Source organism: Oryzias latipes, chromosome 15 (genome assembly GCF_002234675.1).
Source record: "Oryzias latipes chromosome 15, ASM223467v1".
Classification (NCBI taxonomy): Eukaryota; Metazoa; Chordata; class Actinopteri; order Beloniformes; family Adrianichthyidae; genus Oryzias; species Oryzias latipes.
The window spans coordinates 29094835-29114892 of NC_019873.2; the positions used below are offsets into that span (position 1 = coordinate 29094835).

Consider the following 20058-nt stretch of genomic DNA (forward strand, 5'->3'; position numbering starts at 1 on the left):
TGATACCCCTCCTCTTCCAGCTCCTCTGCCTCCCTCCTACTCTTCCTCCCCGCTCTTCCTCACCCATCCCTGCTGGTGTCTCTGTTGGCATTTTGAAAGCTTTGAGACAAGGTCACCTATAAATAAGGTATGCTGATTCTGCTCACGTCATCATCACGCAACCTTGTTAGGCCTCTCAAAGTCAGGGCCCCCTGCGGTTTTTGGCGGCTCTGAGCTGCTCTGCTCATTATGGAAGAGACGTCTGTTTGGAGGCCAGTGGAGCCCCAGATGCTACTTTATAATAGATGGAGCTCAGCCGTGTTCTCTTTATTACCACCTAGTGTCTGGGGGTCACATTAAAACCACCGGGCCCCTTTTTTAACGCAGGATTTGATCTCCTTTCAAAATAAAGTGTTTCTATTTCAAACCAGCGTTTTGAGGATCCTCCTAATCCCGTTTTTAAGCTTCAATCTGTGATTCTCCCAGATTGTGCCGGATGTGGGCGGGACATCAAGAACGGGCAAGCTCTCCTGGCCCTGGACCGACAGTGGCATCTGGGCTGCTTCAAGTGTAAAGCGTGCAGCAAAGTTCTGACCGGGGAATACATCAGCAAGTAAGCAGCCCGTATGCTGCAGTTCTAGTCCTTACATGATCCAGGCCGGTCTGGCAGGAGGTTCCCTGAAATGTCTCTAATGTTTGACCTCTTGCTGCTCAGGGATGGCGCCCCCTACTGTGAGAAGGATTATCAGATCCACTTTGGTGTCCAGTGTGAGGCGTGCCATCAGTTTATAACAGGGAAAGTGTTGGAGGTAAGACCAGCAGGTTTTTTAATCATTATGGGATGGCCACAGGACCTATGGCTTGGTGGTTATTTTGTGACAAAGTATGAAATTCGGCAACCCCCCCCCCCAAATATTGGAAAAGAAAACTTTTAATGCCAACTTTGTTGACCTTTGACCTCAGGAAGAGGTGACCATCTTGATTTTTTTCCCTCCACAAAAATCCTCTTTATTACCTTCTACAAATGAAAAGGAGTCCTCCAGGGATTTTGACCCATCTCCTCCTAACCCCATGGAAGCTTCCATGAAGGGAAGCTTCCATGGGGGAGACATGTTTCATTTAGAAGTTGTAGGTTTTAAATGACGTTAGCGTTTAAAAGATGTTTGCTCATTGAACCAGATGTTGTTTTTCAAATGATTGCCAATAAAAAAGTAAAGACATTTAAATTTTTCCACCAAAATGACCAAAATGTTTATAAAGGCATCATTTGTCTATTGTTTGCACACTTTTTTCTGGAAAATTTTACACGTGAACCGTTGATAAAATGGTCGCCATGGAGGTAAAACCAGCAGAAAAGATTCGCCTGGGTGACCAGGGTGACCAGGGCGGCAGAAGGAGAAGGTGAAGGGCATGAAGCAGTCGCTCAGCCAGTGAGGGTGGGTCATTAGGGGGCAGCAAAGGTTGGGGGGTGGGCCATACAACGCCGCTCAAAGCTTTGATTGCAAAATATGCTTTGAGCCATAAATGAGTGTTTGAACATTCAGAGGTTTTGTATGAAACATGCTGCAGAACGGTGAGATGTAATTTTGTAATCTCTGCTGTAATCTCCTCAGCAAGTAGAGCTGTGACATCTCTCCGAAAGATTAATTCTTATCATTTTTTGGTTTTCCTAACTCTGTCTAAATACACATAATTCCCGTACGAGCTTAAACTGCATGAACGACATGAAAATTACGTCAATAAAAACTCACATTTATGACCGCTGCCCTCTGTAAAGCTGCATGGCGTGCAGAATTTCTGTGCAATAATCTGTCCGGCATGTTGGAGCCTGTGGGTGCTGCAGACACTGATCCAATCAGCTGCTTTTATTTGGGGTATGAGGGGTTACAGTGGTCCCATCAGGCTTAATCCAGGACCTTGTGAAAATAGGGACGCAGAAAAAGCTTCAGAAAGGTTCGTTATTGGACATCAAAGGACAAGGCAGCTGCTGTCGAAATGCAAATATCAGGATTCATATCTGAGTAGCCACTTGCATGTGGTCAAACAGCAGGTTACAGTTCATTTGGGTGTTTATCAGCTGTGGTCAAAGCTGCACATTATTGACTCCTCTTGCATGAAAGAGCAGGTTTTGGATGCAGATGCGCCAGGTCAAAGGAGTAAATGTGGTGAAAGTAACACCTTTAGTTAATTTTTTATAGCTAGAGCTGCTTTCATGATGTTATCGAGTGGAGGAGGATGGAAATGTTAAAGGCGGAGCACCTTTTCAAGCAGGCCCCGCCTCAGCTTCCCTCGCCGTGCTGCACATTTCCTTGATTTTCCTTTTTCCTCTGATGTCAAGTTGGTTTTGTGTCCTGGGTCTCCAGGCGGGCGATAAACACTACCACCCCAGCTGTGCGAGATGCAGCAGATGCAATCAGATGTTTACAGAGGGAGAGGAGATGTATCTGCAAGGTGAGTGCATGAAAAGCGATGCATTTTAACCTGAAAGCAGAAAATCCTCAAAAACGTTTTGATGCTGCTTTTGTACCCGGATATACTTTTGACATTTCTACAATAGATGTTCGGGTAAACTTTCTACGCACTGAAGAAAATTATTTTTAATGGTACTTTAGATTTATTTGTGCACCAAAAGGTTTAAATTTCTGCACATAAATGATTAATTAACATGAACCTCATGAGGCTGCAGCTTTAAGCCTTGTGATGTCTTGTGGGGTCCAGATGACCCCACTCCCAACATTAACGTGCCTTGAAGGTACCTTAACATTGGGAGTGGGGTCATCTAGACCCACTGAACCTTTTTTCTTCAATGATTTGTGATCTTCCATGGATTACATGAAATCCTCTTCACCTTTATCCACCTTTGTCATGGTAGGAATAAGACGTCACTGTAAGGGTGGGGTCATCTGGACCCCACAAGAGAGCACAAGGGTTAAGCAGAATCCCAGAAATTCACCAAAGCCTAGAGTTCAGATACAAATACCACTTTGACAAAACTCCAAATGTGCTTTTTTCACCAGAAGTTTATAGAAAAGACGTTTCTGTCTGTGTTTCTCAGGGTCAACCGTGTGGCATCCCAACTGCAAGAACACCACCAGGGCGGAGGAGAGACACAGGGAGAGGGTAGGAGCATCAATGCTGCTCCCCGTTTCCAGGAGCAGATGTCAGATATTCTCTGATGTTAGGGCTTCCTCTCTAGACTGTTGAAGCTTAACCGGCTGTGGTGGAAGTCATTTGCGTGCTGACTCAGCGATGTGTGTGAATGTTTGACCGTATTTACATGTAGACTCTGAGTCAGGCAGGAGAGGCACACCCCCTGTGTGAACCCCCCCTCTCCCTTCCTCCACAGCTTTTGCCTCCGTCCCTCTCATTTCTCCACAAAACAGAAAGGCAGGTACTGTGAGACATTACTTTGCCCCCCCCCATGAATATATTCAGTCATGTGAGATCAAAGTGCTCCCTCAGTGAGTTCAGAGGTTTTACGAGCGATAAAACGTTTGAGCCAAATGCAGAGGATGTCTTTGGGATCCATCATTTCCCAGAGTGGGAGATCCTCCCAGGGCTGGACTCATTTCAGGCATTTAGTCTCTCCTGGGGGAGGACATTCCATCAGCCCCAAAGTCAGAATATGCACTCGTGAGAAAATGGGGAAACATGCTTCCTATCAGAGCTGTCGACCTCTAGAACCCCATAGGTCACACAAAAAGGACAAATGTGAAGCTTTCCAAAGAGTTTCCGAGGCGGATCGGGACAGAAACGGTTAGGCTTCCACAGCAAAGTCAGACGAGAGGCTTCAGAAGTCCGGAAAATATTCAACCAAGCAATGATGAAGCCGCTTGGATAAGTAGCTCCGCCCACAACTCAGAGGTGAATTACTGATCAGCTCTTGCTGCTCTGCTGGAACTATGTTAAAGTTAAAGTACCATTACTTGTCACACACCTAGGTGTGTGAAATGTGTTCTCCATATTTGACCCCTCCCCTGGGGGAGCGGTGAGCTGCAGGCGGGCTCGGGAACCATTTGGTGGATTAACCCCCCCAATCCAACCCCTTAGTGTCAAGCAGGGAGGCATTGGGTCCCGTTTTTAGAGTCTTTGGAATGACTCGGCTTGGATTTGAACATCTGACCTTCCAGTCACAGGGTGGACACTCTACCACAAGGCCGCTGAGCTGGTTAAGTCCTAGAAAACAACACAGGTTGATTGATTTTGGCTAAAAACGGCATCATCAGAATTAAAAGACCACTGGGAACGCTTTGACAACAGATCAGAGGATCAGAGTGGGATTTTAAGACAAAAAGCACCTCATAGTGCCTGCCAAATTTGGTGGTAGAGGAGTCATGATATGGGCTGGTTTGGCACAAACACGAGCCCTCATTTCTTCACCAACTCTTTTACAAACCAAACCCTCAGAGTCAGTTCTGGCCATGTGTCAGACATTATTTTACCGGCCCAGCCAGGACAGAGTTTAGAAATGAGTCAAACTTTCTTTCCTTCCAGAGAAGTAAAACCAAAGAATTTAAAGAGGACGTGCTTTGCCCCCCACATGACTGTAACACATGATGCACTCTGTGCTGCCACCTGCTGGAGGCAGCCTGCACTGCCCTGTCAGTGTTTCATTCATAGCCGCTCATAAAACTGGGTGCATGAGTCTCCGACTCATTTGGAGGAGGAAAAAAGGGGAATCAGGTGACCGTTCAGCTGCTCTCCATTCATTCTCAGTCTCTTCATTTTCATGATGACAAAGCATGAAGCATTTAGGGCGTTAAGGAATAGAGCATCCACACTCAAATGAATGCCATACGTGGGAGTTCCCTTGCAGCACTCATAGCATTTTTAGACCAGACGAAGACCAGAGGGAGAGTCTTCTTCAAAGTTTCACACCGATGTGGGGGTGGTGAATGTTTGTTTTGTGTTTCCTCACAGCCCACGAGGTCTTCGTCCGAGAGTATTTGCTCCAGACCGGGTTCAAGCATACCGGGTTCACCGGGTCACACCATTTATGTAAGAAATGTCACGGAAACCACTGGAAATGACCCCCACCCGTCTTCTGCATTAGTGTACTGATCCACCGTTGTGTGTTTTTGTCTCCGAAGGCAAAAGTAGACAATGAGATCCTTGATTACAGAGACCTAGCTGCCATTCCTAAAGTCAAAGCGATTTATGACATTGAGCGCCCCGACCTTATTACCTATGAACCCATGTACACCACCTCCCTGGATGAAAGAGGGGAGAGGCTGGAGAGTGTGGGGGAGGTAAAGCTACACTTTTGTCTCTGTCACATTTGAGCGCTCAGTGTAGACCGCTCAGGTAAATCTGCTGATGTCTTCAACAGCTCCACACTGCCAGGAGGGAACGCTCCCCCATGCCTGATGACAAAGTAAGAAGCCTCCTGATCCTGATTCACATCAGGCTTTTTCTCAAAGAAGAATTTTCTCATTGCGGTGTTTTTTTTTTTCTTTTCCAAGTCTTCAAGAATCATGTCTCCGACCCCATCCGGAGAGGTGAGCACTCAGACCTTTCAAGTTACTTCATCCAATTAAGTTTGGTTTATGCGCCGCCTGGTAGGAGGGGCCACTATAAGACCACAGGAATCAATGAAATATGAAAATAATCCAAACATACATCTTCATTTACCCCCACAGAGTCAAAAATTCCTTTTTCCTGGGCTTTCAATGTTGTTTTGACAGTTTCTGTATGGTTGTTCATTTTGGGGTGCAGCAATTGACAAAAGCCAAAAAAATAAAATTATTAAATTGAGCAAACTAGATCAAATAAATACAATTATAGAGACCCCCCCTTGTTCACCAAGAGACAAATTAAGCCACGAGCGGCGATGTATAGCCCACTGACTCAACCTGCCCTCGCCACCTCGCCATTAGCCCCTTTTTTGCCCGCCGTCACCGGCTGAGCAGCTGCTACACACCCCACACTCCCCCCATACACCCCTGCCAGCCTGGTCAGAGCTGCACACGTCAAATTCATGAAAAAAAACTACACTTTTTTTTTCAAAACAGCGGATTTTCTGTTGATCGATATCTCCATAACAACCACTTTATGTTTGGGCCGCCTGGGGTGGACGAGCAGAAAAATAGGCAAAAGTAACCTTTTGGATGTCCTTGGCAACAGAGGTTTTTTTCGTGACCACGCCCACTTTCCTAATAGGGTCACGATGAATGGGTTGAATATTCACAGTAAAAGAGGACTGCCACTTTTGCGAGCTCGCCACGTTAATGCCGTGATTTCCAGGAAGCGTCCCAATGATGCTCGAGGAGTCAGGACGAGATAGATCGAAATCCCTAGAAAGATTTACTGGCACTAAAAGGTTTTTTCTATGGGGGGGGGGGGGGGGGGGGGGGGGGGTTCAAGATGGCAACCTCTTCCTGAGGTCAAAGGTCAATGAAACGTTTGTTGTAGTTGTGGATTTATCCTGGTGGCACATGTGTGAAATTTCCTGAAGATTCGTGTTTCCAGAAAAATGTGAAAATCGCCAAATATCCCACTTTGCCACAAATTGGCCGCCAAGCAGTGGGTCGTGTGGCCATCCCATAATAATTGGGAAACTTTTAGTTTCGGCTGCAGGACAGAACTCTGTGTGTGTTTGTGCGTCAGGTCTGTTACGACAGGAGGGAACGTATCCTCCAGAGATCCACCAGTCAGGGATCCATCGGCTCTCCGGTTTATAATCGCCATGGTTACACCCCCACCCTGTCGCGGTCGCCGCAGCATTTCCATCGACCAGGTGAGCTCTTGGAATGAAATGTTTAAAAAAAATTAACTTTAAGTTTGCTTTGATTTCACTGTTGCAGAAACCGCAAAGTTGATTTAGTATTTTATTGCATATTTTTGGTTAATTTCCGTTCAAAGTTTCCTTTAACGTTGAATCGTCTTCACTGTTTCTTCATCTCTCTCAGCTCTCACGTTCAGTCTTTTCTACCTGTTTTTATCAACTCCTGTATCTCCCCTTTTTTTGCCGTCTTCCCCCCTGTCTGCGACCCATCCTGTCCACCTCTGTTGCCTGGTCCTGGGGGGTCTGGCCCCCCATCCCACCCTCCTTACAGAGGCTCTGACAGGCATGCAGAAGCTCTGCTCCTCCCTTTGCAGTAACAGTGTGGGCTCCAAAAATAGTGACTCCCGGCCCACCTCCCCTTTCAGACACCACTTCCTCCCTCATAGCCAAGGTAAGGCAGACTCCATGACCGTGGAGACGCCGCCCGTTGTTCATGTGCCGCTTCTCATTTCGGACCACTCCTCATCACCACCCGCCGTCCGGCAGCAGCTTCCTGACCGTCGCTCGGCAGCGTCTCAGAGGAGCTGTCGGCGGGTTTCCCATGAACCTCTGAGACTATTCGGCTTTTCTCGTCTAAATACGAGTCCTGTACCTTAACAGGGAAGGAAAAGCGGTGCAACTGTTGTGTTGCATGCTGGGAGAAATTTCCCCAAGTCCCATCTTTAACTCCTCATCACCCATCAGCTCATGACCTCATATAACCCCTGGAGTGGGTCCGCATCTCCTGGACCTGCGGTTCCCTTTAGTGTTTCTGCTGATGTTCTGTTTCTGGTTCTCCTGGAGGCCTCGACCCGCCGAGTGGCCGGAGCTCCCCCCTCCCGCTCAGGCCCGACAGCCGTCCGATCACTCCGCCTCTCTGTCAGACCCCCAAACATTTCCACCTCCCAGGTAGGAGCTGGAGCGCACCCTGTACCTGCGGCGGTTCTGCCCTTTGCTTTGCTGTCATCTCTACAGCAGACTTTGGATTTGTCTACGGAAACGTTTGTCGACTCACTACACGTGTTGTGTGTCTCTGCTTGGTTTCAGATCAGGGCAGCAACATCTACAGAAAGCCCCCCATCTACAGACAACACGGTACTTTCACTCTCTGATCTGAGTCATGTGGACGTTTGAAAAGAACTGTTGGTTCCGTTTTAAAAGCACGATTGGAGGAGCTCTGAAGAACAAGCCGCTCAACGCAGAAACATATTAAAGACAATTAAACAAGCAAAACAAAGAATAAAATAGATCATTCTCTTTAGAAATCAAAATAAAACCCCAGAAACCCAAAATAAACTGCCAATTGGATGCTGATGTTGGTAAAAGAGGGAAACAGAAGGAAGTTTGGCCCGAACTGTGGTTAAAGGTGATGAACAGTCACCACACTTTTGCAGTGGGCGTGGCTAGGAGCCTAGAGGAATATTTATGTCGGAACATATCGCCGTGCCAAACAGCCTCTGTTGAAAAGGTGAACAAACGTCATCATTTAATCAGTGATATCCCATAATACCTGCCTTTTACCGGTTGCCATATTGTGCCAAGGTGGGAAATTTGTCGATTTTCACATTTTCGCACAATATGGAAAAAGAAAAAACTTATAGCGATCTTCACGAAATGTCACACATGCCGCCTGCTTCAGTCAACAACCACAGGTTGGTTGACCTCTGACCTCAGGAAGAGGCAGCCATCTTGAATTTTCCTCAAAAATCCCTTTAGGGCCGTTTCCAAAGGGAAACTCCTCCTATAGGGATTCCAACCTTTCGCTCCCTAACTTCTGGAAGTTAGGAACATTTGGAAGTTAGTTCAGAAAAATTTTGGTTTTAAAGTGTGTAGATTCTGAACGGCCTTATGGTTGCTTTTTTTAATTTTTTTTTTTTTTACCAGAATATGGTGATACATTTACTGTTGACTCAAACTGAACACGAAAATATGACCGTATTAGGAATGTGGGCATGGCTAAAAAAAGAAACCTCCGTTGCCAAGGAAATCCCAAAATTTACTTTTGCTTATTCTTCTGTAATTGACATTGCCTGTGTCTGAATCCCCGCCCTAACCCCTACCTGCTAAAAACTATATAGTGTGGTAGTATGCAGTGCCATGGATTTCAAAAGCACTTCAGACACCACGCTCACTACTTTTTTTTTTTTTTAACGGCGAATATGACGTCGTCGAATTTTAAATTAATATGAGCGTTTTGGGACAATTATTTATGAGTCCACTATCTTCTGAAGATAAAAACATTGATGGTTTACATAAAAAAATACATTTAAATACATTTTTTTGGCAAAAATTGTTCAGACGCAATGCATTGTGGTCTATATTTGCTGATCTAGTGAGCATCGATGCAGAGACTTCTGGGAAATTTATAGTGCTCTGAAATTTTGGAACAGTAGATTTGGACAGCACTAGAAAATTTGGAAGGCACTACATAGTGATTAGGGAAGGAATTCGGACGCAGTGATAGACCTGTTTCTCACCCCGAGGCGACCAAAACATAAAAGGGTTGCTATGGAGACAGAAAAGCCATTTTGAAAAGGTGTTTTTGTGTCCTGAGTTTGTCCTGAGCTCGCTCATAGGTGAACTTTTTTCACACAGAAGGGGAGGGTAACAGCCAGACAGTGAGGCACTGAGGGGTAGGAAGAGGGAGGGTTGGATAGCGCCTATGTGGCTTTATTTTGTTTCATTTTTTGACATTTTATTTTGATTTCCGGAAATGAGTTTGGTTTTCAAAACATTTCCTTTTGTTTTGTTTCATTCTCTTTGTGTGAATTTTTTTATTTAATTTTTGGGATTTACGTTATGGTCTTCTGGAAATTTGTTCTGACTTTTAAAAGGTAATATTGGTTTGGTTTTGTTTTTTAACTGTGATTATTAAAAATGTTTTTGCGTTGAGGGATTTGTTGATGTAATTTGCCCTTCAGGGCCACCGTACTCGACGCTCTGCGGTCAGTTGGGTTGTTTTTCTTAGTAGCTTTGTGCATTGGAATACTGTAATTTGACAGGTCGGTGCCTTTGTGATCCTCCTGAATCTGTGTGATCATCTAACCATAATCACTCCCAGCGCCATGTTTCTGTTTGAAGTCTTTCTCCAGCGGTTTTCTGTCTCCCTGGTAGTTCGTCCATCGAGGAACTGTGTTTCCGTTGAAGCTGCTGTGTTTACTTTTGTTCTCCTCCTTAATTCAGCCAAGACGGGATGGATGGGGAGTTTCTTTTTAGCACCCAACGTTTCGTCAGTTTTGAAGCTTTTATGAATGAACCCAGACACTGATAGCTCGGTTGCCATGGTTATCAACCTAGATTCCGCTGCCGTAGCCCACCAAAGCAAGTCTGCAGACGAAATCATCCGATCCGCCACCTTCCCTGCTGCCCATGCTCCCACCCCGGATGACAGCTGGTGGAGTGAGGCCGACTGTTGCCCCCGCTCTCTCACTCTTTTAGGTACAGTAGGCTCGTGATGGGCATGTTTGCACTGCTGCCTCCTGGTTGTACAGCACTCACCCAAACCAGACGCTGGTCCTCTGGTGCCGCAGAATTTACCTTTTAATTTCCAATTCATTCAGCAAGCGTTTGTTTTTGTTTTTGCCACTGTTGCATCATTTTACATGCTCCTCCTCCAGTGGTGAGCGTCACCGATGACCACGGTCACAATGATGGACAGAAAACCGGGACTGACTTCAAACTGTTGTCTGTCTGTCTGTCTGTCCTGCATTGTACTGATCTGTCTCTCTTCGTCTTTGACCCCCTCCAAAATCCTGACATGAGAGATGAAATCGGTCGTGTCATTCGAGCTCAGAGCTTCCTGTTTGTCTCCTCCACTTTGTCCTCCATTTGTGTTCAGTCCTCCATTTTCTGTGTTGTTTTTTTTCGTGACGTGCAGCCAAACCATCCCTGTCTGTCTCAAATGCACACCAAGCATGGCCTCCCGCTGGGACGTGAGCGTCTTTCTGTGACTTCTTCACACCCTTTTTGACACTGTAGGCTCAGAGGGAAGGAGGCGCTCAAGAGAAGACGAGGAGGAGGAGGCTCTGAAAAGAAAGCAGCTCCAGGAGGAACATCTTAGTAAGGTCAGGAGAGTGAGAATGTGCTAAAACAGGAATCGCACAAACACGACTGACCGCCAGCATTCGTGCAGATTCAGTCGGGGCTGGGAAAGCTCATCCTCAAGGAGGAGATGGAGAAACAGAAGATCAGAGAGCGTCACGCTCGGAGCCTTTCTGCACAGCGCTGCGACTCCAAACAGAGCAACTGTGATGCAGGTGATACAGCTGCACCGCTGCAAAGTCAGCAATGTACCACAGATCCATTTCTGCTTCCTGCATTTGTGTTCTTCTTTGTGTACATTTGTTTGTAGCCTAGAGAATAAAGATAAAAATACCATTTCTGCACACATGCGTTCCAACGACATTCTGGGCTTTTTTGTTTTGTTTTTCAGACCCTACATCTCCAACCAAGACGAACTCTTTGCCTGGTTATGGACGGAACGGGCTTCATCGGGTCAGAACTCAACTACTACTAAAATGTTTACATTTTATAGAGAACGTTTGGTAGCCGTACTGACAAGACGGTACTTTTCTGTACCTGCTGAGTCCTTACAGGCTATTTACATGGTACTTTTTACTGAGTACTTACATGGTACTTGCTGTGAATGCTTGTGGTACTTTTTGGTACATACTTATGTGGTACCCACTGGGCATTTATACTGTACACACTGGACTTTTACATAGTACTTACTACGTGTTGTGTTAATGTGTCTTTTATGGTACAAATTAAGTACCTTGAATTTACTTCTTTGCTTATTGTATTTTTCATAGTATTTACCATTTATTACAAGATGGCAGGTAAACAGAAACTACCTTTGAAGTTCTGAGAAGAAGGGCCTGGAATTTACTTTAAGTATTTAGTAAGTTTATATGTGTTTCATGGTACTCACCATGTGTAAGAGGATGGGTTTTAGGTAGTATGTATGTGGTACACATAATTACACAGAAAGTACCATTATTGTATGTGAATTTTACATGTTCAGTTATAGAGTGTTACGTAGTACTTACCATTGAAAAGGTAAGTACCAATAAACGTACAAAGAGACTACCTTTTAAGTACAATCAAGCTGGACTGTGACGAAAGTCTACCCTTCTTCCACTCTACTAAATGGTACTTGTAGGATTAAATGCTGAGCATGTTCACATCAGTAATACTTGGTATTTACCCCTCTGGTAGGCATCAACTGGACTGTAAAACAAAGTCAGCCGTATTTTCTCTCTTTTACTTGAAACCAAGTAGTACCTCATAAATACACAGCAAGTACCATGTTAGTAGAGAGTAAGTACAAAATATAAATAAAATAGTTTTTTTACAACTTCTCAATTGATGTCCTTTGCTACCTAAAACATCCCAATGCAAAAATGAAAAAAATGTCCTCAAAACAAGTAAAAATTTAGAAAAGAAGATGTTTTTCCTTTGTGATAAGTGAAAAAAAAATCTTCCAATTAAACTAGTAGAGTTAAGATTTCTAAAAGTAGGTTGGGATGTTCTGCCTTTTTAAGATGACGTTTAATCTTGACATTATACTCATATTTATTTAATTTCTTTTTTCTTTTCACTTTCAAAGTTTCTTTTGGGTATAAATGAGAAGGCATATCCGATGAATGTTTTTCACTGTAAAGCTGAATGCCTTCTCAAGGAATATATATGGAATATATGCCAAGAAAATTTATTTTAAGTCCAGCTATCCTTATTTTTAGATTAATTTAAACAAGAATCAGGAACGATACATTTCAAGATAAAGTTGTCTCAAATATATGGAAATGATGATCCAGAAAAACTTGAGATTTCTCTCAAAATACAGTTTTTAGGACCAAATGACTAAAAAGGATATTCAAGGTTTATTATCATAGTAAAGCAGAGTTTTACAACTCACCTAAAAGTTACTATTGTCAACTATCAAGTGTAAAAAGATATTAAAACTAGAAACTAGACCATAATACTCTGTGATATTTTGTGTTTTTGCAGTGCGTTTCCCCTGATTTGGGACACTAAAGTGCTCAAAACTGAAGCCGGCCTTCTCAGCTTTAGGACGATTCACCTGAATTTCAGTTGTGATTCAGTTGTGAGAGTTTTTTCTTCCGTCTGTGTGGATCTGCTTTTATTATGACCAATGTTGCACTCGTGTCAGAAGAAACTGCAAAAGCTTCTTAGCCTTTCTTTGTGGTATTTACAACACAAAGAGTGTGAGGATTTGGAAACGTTGTGTGTCCGTAACCAGAGTTTGACATAAAATGTGGCTTCAGGCTAAATCTTTTTGGCAGCTTCAATGAACCTGATCGACCCTAACTGATCTAGAAGGGAAGTTTTTGGACTTTGGAAACTGGAAAAGCGAGTTTCCCTGCAGTTGAAGACATGAAGTAGATCTGAAAGGAGTGTTTTTGGCCGCGGCTGACGTGGTTCTCTCTGTGTCTCTGCAGCCTCAGTCCACAGATTTCACTCAGTACAACAGCTATGGAGACATGTCTGGAGGAGGGAGAGGTGAGGCTCTAACTAGACCCCACAGAGAAACGGCTTCACCAAACCTATTCAGGATGGGCTTGCTTTGTGCTCATAATCAGACACACACTGTTAAAGTATTTGACTCTCAGTAGGGACAGCTTTGTTGTAGCCTGACAGGGGATTTGACAGCACAGCCATTAACTGTGAGTCTCATTTTTTGTCCCATTTTGTCCTGCAGAGTTTCAGGTATGTCTCTCATCTGCTTTTTCATACAGCATGCTTCCTCACCTTGCATCATATATATATATATATATGTATATATATATCTGCTTGCTTAGGAGTTGCACACGTTGCCCTGAATGCACAGCGTCCAGCCCTGCTTCGTGCCTGCGTCATTGCTTTTCGTTTGCCGTCAACCACGGGGCACGTGTTGCTGTGAACATTCTAGTTACAAGAAGCACGCCAGGCCCGGTAGCTGGATGACGTAGCGCTCTAAAGGCAGTGTACGACCATGGCCTTATGTCTTACCGTGTGCTGTGTGCGATGGCTCAAGCTTTAGAAAGTCATGTTAGAAGGAGAACCGGCAGCTGCATAGAACACATTTCCAGTCACTCATACTTGGTTATAATTCAGACACATTGAATCAACTTTCTCCATCCACTAAAAACTGACCCGCTCTCACCAGTGGACATTTTCATGTCAATAAACTGCAGTCCCCTTCCACTATATTACATTGTTGTATGTTTTATTCTTTAGCACATAAGGGATGGCCGTCCAGTTCTTGCAAGGATGGACAGGGGAGTATCTATGCCTAATATGTTGGAACCAAAAGCAAGTATCTTCTTCTCTATGCACCACTGACATGACTGTAGATCTCTCCACCGATTCATTAACATGAAGGCCAGAAGCAGAGTAGCAGAAACATGTGGAGGAGGAGACTGTTCTGATCCAGCATGCTGCTTAAGGAGCTGCAGAGTCATGCTAGCGCTCAGCATGCAGGCTTCTCCATGTTCATCTGCACAAAGCTTGGAGTCCAGGCGGGTGGATCCTGAATGCCGCGTACAGAGAAAAGATCCAACGTCCAAACAACTCGTAGCCCCACGCTGTGCATATGAGTTGCTTCACAGAAAGTCACAGAAATGTTGTAAACAAATTCAATTTCTGGAGTAGGATCGTTAAGGAGAGCGCCTGAAATTTCCAGGACACTCATTCCCATTTGAACCACTATAGAGAGGACTCTTATTTTGAAGTTTGCTCTACAAAAACACACCTAGCGTTCTTCCTGATGCATGAATCAATGCAGAGGCAAAAACACCATGACACCTGCATTTCCCCCCAAAAATCCACAGAAACAACCCAGTCAGCCTCCTGTCACATACCTGCTGTCTCACCTGATGTTTCCCACCTCACAGCCAGAATGAGCAAAATAAGCCAAAGCGGATGCTTTTGTGTTCTGGCCTGTGCTTCTGACCTGCTGACTGACAGATGTCTCCTTTTGAAGGTATATCCTTATGAAATGCTCATGATAACCAGTAGAGGGAGAGCTAAACTGCCCAGGGATGTGGACAGAACCAGACTGGAGGTATCGCCTTCCAAACTGACCTTCTTGCATTTCTCGATTTCAACGGCATGTCACCCGAATACAGCTGCAGCTGTGCAGTATTCATTGCTTCTTGTCATTTTTGCAGGGACCCGGTTTTTTTTTTTTGTTGTTTTTTTTTTTTTTTACAGCTTTGGCTCTAACCACCCCCCTCCCCACCCCCCCACCCCTTTGTTTTTTCTCTCCCCTTTTGTTCTCAATTCTAGCGCCACTTAGCGCCTGAAACGTTCTTTGACCTCTTTGGGATGGAGATGGAGGAGTTTGACAGGCTTCCTCTATGGAAACGCAACGACATGAAAAAGAAGGCCAAGCTCTTCTAGGAGTTAGAGCAGCATGCATCCCATCATCCATTCAGTCAGAGCGCACACAGCAACTGGAACCCAGACTCCGCTTTATTTCCCTTTTATTGGTTGTTTTCTCCTGATATAACTTACTGCTCCCTGAGGCCGTGAGCTGAAAGCCTGGACGTGTCCCACGAGCAACGACTGGAATCTCTACCACGCTCAAAAATGACAATGAGAATGGATGAAGAGTTCTTTTGCTTTGTTTGACCTCTTGCTTTGTTTTGTTTCCGTGTTTCTTTCTCACTGGTTTTCTTGTTCCTGTAATTATTGTCAGACCTAGTGCCGCCCTTTTCAGACGCTTGTAGCTCACGTCGGCTTTCCTTTGCTTGGGCTGGCGTGTGTTTAGCCCAAAGTTAGCAAGAATCGGCTCAGTGAGTCTTTGAATTAAAAAAAGAAAAAGAGGCAAAGTCTCTGAGAATGCAGTCAGGTAACTGAATCTGCATCCAGCCACTGGTAAACCACGTCACTTTCCCGCCTTTTTTCTTACCAAAACCTCTCTCTTCTCAGGCTTTCATGAACACAGTTCAACTTTTCCCCTTTTGCATTCATTCTATTTTATCCAAACTGACACAGCCTGACCGACAGATAAAAGCCCCAGTTTAAGGAACTGTATTTAAAAGTATTGTTTTTTAAATAAACCCCACACTGCCATTTGTTGTATTGAAATGAAAGCCAATAAATCTTTAAATCACCATGAATCATGATGACCTTCTGCTATGTCCAGGTTTCCCGCCACTTTTCTTTCATGTGACCTCTGAACAAAGCCAACATGAGTGGAGGGGGGTCATCTGGGGTTCTCTAAAAAGAAACAGCACAAGCAGCAGAGCTTTGCAGCATTTCCTGCAGTTCTACCAAAGTCTGATCCTCCCTGAAGGAATTATTCTTTGCTCTTTTGTTTGCTATCCCCTGCATCCCTTTACCTTATTTCCCAAGTTGAATGAAAATGTTCCATTTTTTCTGGACAATCTCGCTTTTTTTTAACCTTTGGTCCAAGCTGCTGTTCAGTTAATCTGCCTGGTTGTTTGTGAACGGAAATGTTTCTGTTCACAAAAGGACTCGAATGCAAACATGCAAGAAGGAAGGATGGCCGAAAAGGAAAAGGAATCGAGGGTTTCTGCTGTCATTTCACCACAACGTGAAACAATATCAGCATCTCTGGACCCGAGGTCGCCAATCACAGAGCAATAAATAAAAGATGTTGTTAAAATTACACTAAAACACAATTTACATTAGAGTAGGCTGATAAGAAAGCCAACAGTATAAATATAAACCCTACTGGATGTGAAATGATATAGAATGACAAACAGGCTGGGAATTTTGAACATTTATGGCTAAACTTCCCAGTTGTGTTGTGGTAAGAAGGAACGTGGAGGCAAACGGGTTGAGCGGCGCACGCCGGGACACCGGTGGGGTAGAAAATGTCCAAACACACCGAGAACCATCATAATCTTTATTGTTTCTTTCATCGTTTAGCTTGGTTTGTGGTTGTTTACCGATTGTTTTTCACCAAAAAAAGATAAAATTTAGACAAACAAACTTATATTTGTGTTTGGCTGAGTCTAAATGTGGAGAACAGCAGCGTTTTGCTGAAATACTGTAGAATCAAAGCTCAACTCGAAATTGATCGTTTCATTTTCTTGAAGAAATCTTTATTTTAATTTTCAAAACAGAATAAAACATTCCTAGTCCATTAAAAAAAAAATCACCATTTTACCTTCCTGTTAAGAATAAACGAAGCAAAGAAATAGATCAAATAAATTTGAATCTAAAAATAATTGACTACTTGAATAAAGGGGCATAAATGTCCAAACAGAAAAGCTCGGGTGTTTTGAAAAATCTTATAAGGAATCCACAGAATTTCAGACTTTTTCTTTCTTTTTCACATAAATGTCAGTCTCTCTCCAGAACTACACGTCATCAGCTCTTTTGTCCACATTTAAATAGAAGTTGTGTTCAAGATTTTCCACAACAATTAGCTTGAAAAGGTCCTGAGTTGATGAGCAGTGACTATTCATGCGTCAATGAATAAATGTGGGGGTTTAACACACAACGTCTCTGCCTGAACACGTCTCTCCTTCCAAGTATGAAAGATAAATGCAGTTTATTTCATATTTAATTGGCTAAAAAAAGATAGACTTATAGGAAGATCAAAAAAGGATTTTTTTTAATAAATAGAAGGTTAAAATCTTGTTAGTGTAAAAAAATATTTTCTATTGAAAAGTTCTGTTCTCTTATTTTCATTCAATGACCTTGATTATGAAAAAATGTTGTTTCTAGATAAAATGTAGGTTTTGAATCTCAACAGAATAGAAAATCTGACTCATAAACTCCCAAATGTGTGATCTCTTTTCATTTAAGATCCTCGTCATTTTCAACTTATGTTGCACCTGGATTTTAGGTTTGAAATCACTTAAAACATGTTTTGATTCACTGGAAAAAACTGGAAAAAAGAAAAAACTATAAAGTCCTATACGTTTAGAAACCATTTATTTCCTTATCCTTTTATAAAATGTCTTCATATCAACTTGATGAAAGAATGTAATTCTTAGAAGATCGCTTCTCATCGCTGCAAACATTTGTGGACTTGTGCAGATGAGGTTTATTCTACTGAGTATGAAACTTTTCCATTAGGAGACATTAGCAAAACACCAGGAGTGTCTAAAGAAGCAACGAGATGCCGTCAAGCAGAGACTGAAGAAGCTGGCAGCTCGGCAGGCGGACATCAAAGTGAGTTGTGTGCCGTGTTTCCCTCTGAAGCAGAGCGGCGTGGGATCGACCCTGACGAAAGCCAACCCGTCCGCTGACATGCTCGTGTTTGTGCTTGGATCAGAAAAAGTCCTCTGCGATCAGGGAGAGCGTGGTCCGGAAGTACCAGGAGATCCAGACGTCCCTGCAGGAGGATCTGAGGATCACTTTGTCCCACCTGGAGATGGAGGAGCGCGCCGCCGTCTCTGCCTTGGATGGAGTCATGGAGAGGAACTGCGCTCTCATTCAGGAGTTGGAGCAGGACTTGGCCCGGTTCAGCCTGGCTCTGGACCAGATCAACAGGGAGCCGGATTCTGCGGTACTAAACCAAAGTTAGCACATAAATCCATCATGTCTCACCACGCTGACACTCCTGCATGCTGTTCTTCAGGCCTTCTATTCGTACCCTGAGCAGCTAGACGTGGACAGGTATGGAGAATATGCTTCGTCATCCAGCGGTTCATGACGGAGCTTTTTTCAAAACCTGTCCTTTGCAGAGTGGTGGATGTTCTGGAGCAGTCGGACACGAGCAGCGTGAGCCTGGACGAAGCTAAAGCCGAGCAGATCCTCAGTCTCGCCAGCAACATGCTGCTGCTCGTCTGCTCACAGACTCCTCTGATCAGGAAGCTGCTGAAGAGCTGTCAGTTTGACTCATCTCCCTGGCACCAAGGCCTTGACCTCTTGACCCCAAAGTGATTCAACTTTCATCTCCAGATTCCAGTGAGGTACATCTGGATCCGGAGACGGCTCACCCAAAACTGATGGTCTCCCCCCGGAGGGACAGTGTGGCCTACACCGACGCCTGGCAGCCGCTCCCTGATGTTCCCGAGCGCTTCGACGCCACGCTGAATGTCATCAGTCTGCAAAGCTTCAGCTTTGGCCGCCATTACTGGGAGATCGATGTGACTGGGAAAACCTACTGGGAGCTTGGAGTCACCTACCCCTCCATTCTTCGCAAAGGTGCATCGGAGGACTGCTGGCTGGGCCGGGGGCCCGAGTCCTGGTGTGTGGAGTTCTTTGATGGGGAGTACACAGCCTGGCACGGAGGGGTCCCTCATCAGCTGCCGTTCACAACGGCCTTCTGTCGGATCGGCGTGCTGTGCAGCTTCCCCGCGGGGTTGGTGACGTTTGTGGAAGTGGACAGAATGACGCCTCTTTTCTCCTTCTGTGCAGGAACCTTCTCAGATCGCCTTCACCTGGCGCTGTGTCCCGGTCACAACCACGACGGCAAAAACGCCAAACCCGTCGTGCTTTTCAACAGCTCGTCTCCCACCAGTGATCTCTGAAGTGTGGATCCACTGAAGAGCTTCACGACTTTCCTGCTGAGACCGTGACGCAAAAGCTCTGCAGCAGGGGTCCGCGGCCACGTGGGGCTCTCCTACGCCTCTTCAAAGAAAAATATAACATTTAAAGCCAGTTCAAAAATCTGACTTTAGAGTAAAACGTTTACCGTTTACAACAGAAAGACTGGAGGTCAATCAGAATTACGGCACACCAGATTATAAAGCAGATTATCTATTTTGGAACACATTTAAGGATTTTAAGTGCTCCTTATGGCTCTAGAACAAGTGGTGGGGTCACTTAATTGGCTCTGAGTTCATTTTGTTGGTTAGATTGACACATTTTTGATGAGAACAATAGTAAAATCAACTATTTGTTTAAATCCCTGCTGACAGAACCCCACTTCCTTTGCTACATTTGTTTTGAAGGGAAGTCTTGAACCTCAGACAAAAGTTATAAACTAGTTATTATATTTCAATAAAGGCTGGATTCTCTTTATGTTTCATTTATACCAATAGAATTCATTGATATGTATCATAATAGTAACAATAACATCAGTTCACTTACGGTCTCTTTTTTTCCTAAAGGGTGAAGTCAGACTTTGTGGCTTCTTCTGGGTCGTGGTGGGTGAGAAATCCACCCGAATGGCTCTTTAAGTGTTGCAGACCCCTGGACTACATTTTATCAGCATTGCTTTTTTTTTAAAAAGACAAGCGTCTCATATGTAGAGTTTGACAAACGGCTGTTCCTGGATTAATAATAGAGTCCACAGAATGGCAGATTTAGCTTTTGGTAAACAAGCCTCGCATTGAACAAACTCTGAGAGAAGAAAAAGCAGGAAAAGATGTGGACGTTCAGAGGAA

General features: G+C 44.2%; 2 protein-coding genes across 27 annotated transcripts in view; both read left to right on the forward strand.

Moving 5' to 3' along the window:
- Positions 1 to 15867, forward strand: part of ablim1 (actin binding LIM protein 1) — a 39744-nt gene extending 23877 nt beyond the window's left edge. For 4 of the 25 annotated variants that reach the window (XM_023963012.1, XM_023963006.1, XM_023962999.1 and 1 more), the window contains exons 5-26: positions 466 to 592; positions 695 to 788; positions 2343 to 2430; positions 3035 to 3099; positions 3326 to 3370; positions 4900 to 4977; positions 5070 to 5228; positions 5309 to 5353; positions 5442 to 5477; positions 6586 to 6715; positions 7035 to 7154; positions 7547 to 7651; positions 7790 to 7837; positions 10040 to 10180; positions 10721 to 10806; positions 10875 to 10998; positions 11175 to 11236; positions 13204 to 13264; positions 13464 to 13471; positions 13982 to 14056; positions 14727 to 14807; positions 15032 to 15867. In XM_023963012.1, coding sequence (XP_023818780.1) covers positions 466 to 592; positions 695 to 788; positions 2343 to 2430; positions 3035 to 3099; positions 3326 to 3370; positions 4900 to 4977; positions 5070 to 5228; positions 5309 to 5353; positions 5442 to 5477; positions 6586 to 6715; positions 7035 to 7154; positions 7547 to 7651; positions 7790 to 7837; positions 10040 to 10180; positions 10721 to 10806; positions 10875 to 10998; positions 11175 to 11236; positions 13204 to 13264; positions 13464 to 13471; positions 13982 to 14056; positions 14727 to 14807; positions 15032 to 15145 — 1892 coding nt within the window. In that variant the 3' untranslated portion in view covers positions 15146 to 15867. Of the gene's footprint in view, positions 1 to 465; positions 593 to 694; positions 789 to 2342; positions 2431 to 3034; positions 3100 to 3325; positions 3371 to 4899; positions 4978 to 5069; positions 5229 to 5308; positions 5354 to 5441; positions 5478 to 6585; positions 6716 to 7034; positions 7155 to 7546; positions 7652 to 7789; positions 7838 to 10039; positions 10181 to 10720; positions 10807 to 10874; positions 10999 to 11174; positions 11237 to 13203; positions 13265 to 13463; positions 13472 to 13981; positions 14808 to 15031 lie in introns of all 25 variants that reach the window. The other 21 variants (XM_023963017.1, XM_023963005.1, XM_023963015.1 and 18 more) reach the window with 18 other exon arrangements.
- Positions 15868 to 18133: 2266 nt separating this feature from the next.
- Positions 18134 to 19689, forward strand: LOC101172603 (E3 ubiquitin-protein ligase TRIM21-like). 2 transcript variants are annotated; one of them, XM_023963023.1, is made up of 3 exons: positions 18134 to 18343; positions 18412 to 18554; positions 18629 to 19689. In XM_023963023.1, exons 2-3 carry the CDS (start codon positions 18500 to 18502, stop codon positions 19198 to 19200), a joined length of 627 nt encoding a protein of 208 aa, XP_023818791.1. In that variant the 5' UTR covers positions 18134 to 18343; positions 18412 to 18499; the 3' UTR covers positions 19201 to 19689. The 2 variants fall into 2 exon arrangements, with proteins under 2 accessions (XP_023818791.1, XP_023818790.1); XM_023963022.1 differs by having other exon boundaries at positions 18134 to 18554.
- The last annotated feature ends 369 nt before the right edge of the window (positions 19690 to 20058 follow it).

What these genes read in the sequence shown, in the direction of transcription:
- LOC101172603 (XM_023963022.1), top strand. Translation starts at nt 18,377, where the DNA reads ATGACGGAGCTTTTTTCAAAACCTGTCCTTTGCAGAGTGGTGGATGTT. An exon ending in CAGGAAGCTGCTGAAGAGCT is followed by an intron (nt 18,555 to 18,628) that starts GTCAGTTTGACT and finishes TTTCATCTCCAG; the next exon opens with ATTCCAGTGAGGTACATCTG.